Raw genomic sequence first — 3,517 nt, 5'->3', positions numbered from 1 at the left:
TGACTATCTGAGCGACCTTCCGCGAAACGGGAGCGTGCAGAACGGAAGGAAGACGCGGGTAGGAGAAGCGCGCTTCGCGGAGCGTCTCGGCTCCTGCGCTCGCCCTTGCCTGCCCGCCTGCGCCAGGCGCCTGCCTTTTCGCCAGCTCGCTCCCTGCGCTGTGCAGCAGCCCTGGAAGGAGCGGGCGGCGGCGGCGGCGGCGGCGGCGGCGGCGCTGATGACCTCACGCGGCAACGCAGCGGAGCGGCCGATGGCGCCGCAGATTGGCTGGCGCGGGCTCAGCGGCACTTCAAAGCGAGAGAGGGAGCTACAATTGTGGTGGAATGGGCGGAACTGATCATTGTATTGCACACCTCTAAAAAAAACACTGCCTCTGATTTATCAATATAAAAAAGATCCTCTGAGAGGAGGGCACTTTGTGGGATGGCAACTTCACTTCTAGGGGTGAGTCCGAGGGTGTGTTTTTTTTCTCTTCTCTCCCCCCCCCCCTTTGCTGTTTTAATTGGGTCCTTTTTATTGGCGATCGCGGAGCAGGGTTAAGGCAGCCCCTGTCTTGACCGGGGGCTATTGAGGGTTTTATTTTTGCTTTTTCTCTTAACTCCAAGCGAGTTCGGGAGAAAAGAAAGAGAAGGAGAGGGGGAGGGGGAAGAGGGCAGCCACTTTTTTTCAACCCCCTTGACAGCGTGCAGGAAAAGGTTTTAAGGGCATTAGCCCTTAACAACCTCCAGAGCTTGGGCTGAGCTATTCCTGTATCCCCGGAGAACTGGCCTCTCTGTAATCGACGCGGAGGGGGGAAAAACAGCTGCCTCGCTTGGTCTTTTTCTCTCCCTGTGAGATCTTTAAAAAAAAATCGCGGCAGCTTGTTGTTGTTGTTGATTCCCCCCCTTTAACATTTCTCTGAGCCCGACATTTCCTGCAGGTATGTTGATTGTCTCTGTCTCTTTCTGTTTCCTTGAGGTGTGAATATGAAAGTTTGGGGGGGGGGGGCGTGGAAGAACGCTACGAGGATGAATTCGGAAAGCAAAGGAACCTTTTAAAAAAGCAACTTTGATCTGTGGCTACAGCCAATTTTGATCGCTAGATGAGGTCGGCTGCGGATTAAAGGCACCGATACTCCTGGTAGTTTCCGGAGGGGAAGGAGGAAGCATATGCTGTGGAAATTCAGCGCCTATGGACTGGGGCTTAGTCGGGGCCGAAGCTTTTCAGTTTTCAGATTTTCCTTTCCGAGTCTGGGTTTCTGGATGGGACTGAGACTAAGTCCTCGAGCTCTTTGGCCGGACTCCGGGCTGCGAGCCAATCTCATCCAAAGGAACCAACGAGCTTTCCTAAAGGACGCCTTTCCGGGGCTTGTGAGCAGAGAGCCCGGGGGGGGGGGGGAGTGGGTCAGTGCTGCTCAGGGAATCAAGAGGAGGGGTGAAGGACCGCGAGGGCTCCTCGCCTTAGCCCCCATTTCCCCGTCCGCAGGCGAGGCTAGCCGGGCGTAGTTCCTGTCTCTGGGGCGGGCTGCCGCGGGCATCCTTGCCAGCGGAAGATGACGGGCGCTGTCCCGGACTTCTCTCCCCGTTCCCTGCAGGAAGAACCGCGTCTCGGCTCTACTCCGCTGGCCATGCTCGCCGCTACCTGCAACAAGATCGGCAGCCCCAGCCCCTCGCCGTCGGTCCTGTCGGACAGCGCCTCGTCCTTCGGCAAAGGCTTCCACCCGTGGAAACGCTCCTCCTCTTCGGGCAGCTGCAACGTGGTAGGCTCCAGCCTGAGTGGCGTCGGAGTCTCGGCCTCGACCCGCAACGGCTCTTCGGCTCACGCGGCGGCGGCGGCAGCGGCGGCGGCAGCGGCGGCCGCCCTGGTGTCGGACTCATTCAGCTGCGCCGGCTCGCCCGGATCCAGCGCCTTCTCGCTCACGTCGAGCGGCGCGGCGGCCGGCTCGCCCTTCGCCAACGACTATTCGGTGTTCCAGGCGCCTGGGCCGTCGGGCGGCGGTGGCGGCGGCGGCGGCGGCGGAGGGGCAGCTCCAGAAGCCGCCGCCGCTCATCAGCCAGTCTTCATCTCCAAGGTGCACACCTCGGTGGAGGGCCTGCAGGGCATCTACCCGCGCGTGGGCATGGCGCACCCCTACGAGTCCTGGTTCAAGCCCTCGCACCCGAGCGACGCGGGCGCCTCCAGCTGGTGGGACGTGGGCGCCGGCTGGCTGGACGTGCAGAACCCCAACGGCGTCCACCCGGCCGCCGCCGCGGCTAGCGGCCTCCAGGCGGGTTCCCTGCACTCGCCGCTGAGCGCCTACAACTCGGATTACTCGGGCCTGGCGGGCCACTCGGCCTTCAGCAGCGGCGCCGCCTCATCGCACCTCCTCAGCCCCGCCGGGCAGCACCTCATGGACGGATTTAAGCCGGTGCTGCCGGGCTCCTACCCAGACGCGGCCCCCTCGCCATTGACGGCCGGCGCCGGCGCCTCCATGCTGGGCGCCGGACCCTCCGCGCCACTAGGCGGCTCCCCGCGCTCGTCGGCCCGGCGCTACTCGGGCCGCGCCACTTGTGACTGCCCCAACTGCCAGGAGGCGGAGCGTTTGGGCCCGGCGGGCGCCAGCCTGAGGCGCAAGGGCTTGCACAGCTGCCACATCCCGGGCTGCGGCAAGGTCTACGGCAAGACGTCGCACCTCAAGGCGCACCTGCGCTGGCACACGGGCGAGCGGCCCTTCGTCTGCAACTGGCTCTTCTGCGGCAAGCGCTTCACGCGCTCGGACGAGCTGCAGCGCCACCTGCGCACGCACACGGGCGAGAAGCGCTTCGCCTGCCCGGTGTGCAACAAGCGCTTCATGCGCAGCGACCACCTCAGCAAGCACGTCAAGACTCACAGCGGCGGCGGGGGCGGAGGCGGCGGCGGGAGCGGCGGCGGCGGCGGCTCGGGGGGCGGCAAGAAGGGCAGCGACACCGACAGCGAGCACAGCGCCCCCGGGAGCCCGCCCTGCCACTCGCCGGAGCTGCTTCAGCCCCCCGAGCCGGGCCATCGGAATGGCCTGGAGTGAAAGCCGTCCAGAGCGCGCCGGCGGAGGCCAGGCGGGAGGAGGACCCGGCTTTGCTCTTCCCGGCCCCTGTCCTCCCCCTCCCCTTCCCCCTCCCCGTCTTCTGTCTCTCCTTCTCTCTTTCTCGTCTGGATCACCGCGCCTTCAGCCTCCCCATTTCTAGCCTCCCGCCCGCTGGGCCAAACGGGGTCTGGACGTCGAAGTTACGCGCTCCAGCCAGTGCCGGACTCGCGGGCCCGCCCCCTCCCCAGAAAAGGGACTTCGGGTCGCCGAGCAGCTGCTCCAGAGACTTCCGCGAAGAGGTTTGGGGAGCTCCAAGAGGCGGGAGGGCGGGGATCGGGCTCTCGGCAAGCGACCAGAGAGCCGCCCGCAAGCACCACAGAAGGAGAGGCGGCTGTCCGGGGGCATGGGGAAGGGGGAGGGGGAAGAGCCCAAAATCTCCCGCTGAAAGCACTTTGAATATTATGGGATGCTTTTTATTAATATTATTATTATTATTTC

At 64.1% G+C, this 3,517-nt stretch overlaps 1 protein-coding gene across 1 annotated transcript; it reads left to right on the top strand.

Annotated features, from left to right (window-relative positions):
* Positions 1 to 423: 423 nt before the first annotated feature.
* On the top strand, positions 424 to 3,257 carry SP8 (Sp8 transcription factor). The gene is made up of 2 exons (XM_088150382.1): positions 424 to 444; positions 1,574 to 3,257. The coding sequence occupies exons 1-2, from the start codon at positions 424 to 426 to the stop codon at positions 3,017 to 3,019; spliced, it is 1,467 nt and encodes a 488-aa protein (XP_088006508.1). The 3' UTR covers positions 3,020 to 3,257.
* Positions 3,258 to 3,517: the final 260 nt, after the last annotated feature.

Source organism: Python bivittatus, unplaced genomic scaffold (genome assembly GCF_059951505.1).
Source record: "Python bivittatus isolate LINGU-HERP-01145 unplaced genomic scaffold, Pbiv_v1 ctg000610_np1212, whole genome shotgun sequence".
NCBI classification, from domain to species: domain Eukaryota; kingdom Metazoa; phylum Chordata; class Lepidosauria; order Squamata; family Pythonidae; genus Python; species Python bivittatus.
This window is presented reverse-complemented; position numbering and strand designations above follow the sequence as displayed.

Bases quoted from the DNA above. Each gene is read 5' to 3' on its own strand.
- SP8 (XM_088150382.1), top strand. From the start codon at position 424: ATGGCAACTTCACTTCTAGGG. The intron at 445-1,573 runs GTGAGTCCGAGG...CGTTCCCTGCAG, and splicing joins TGGCAACTTCACTTCTAGGG to GAAGAACCGCGTCTCGGCTC.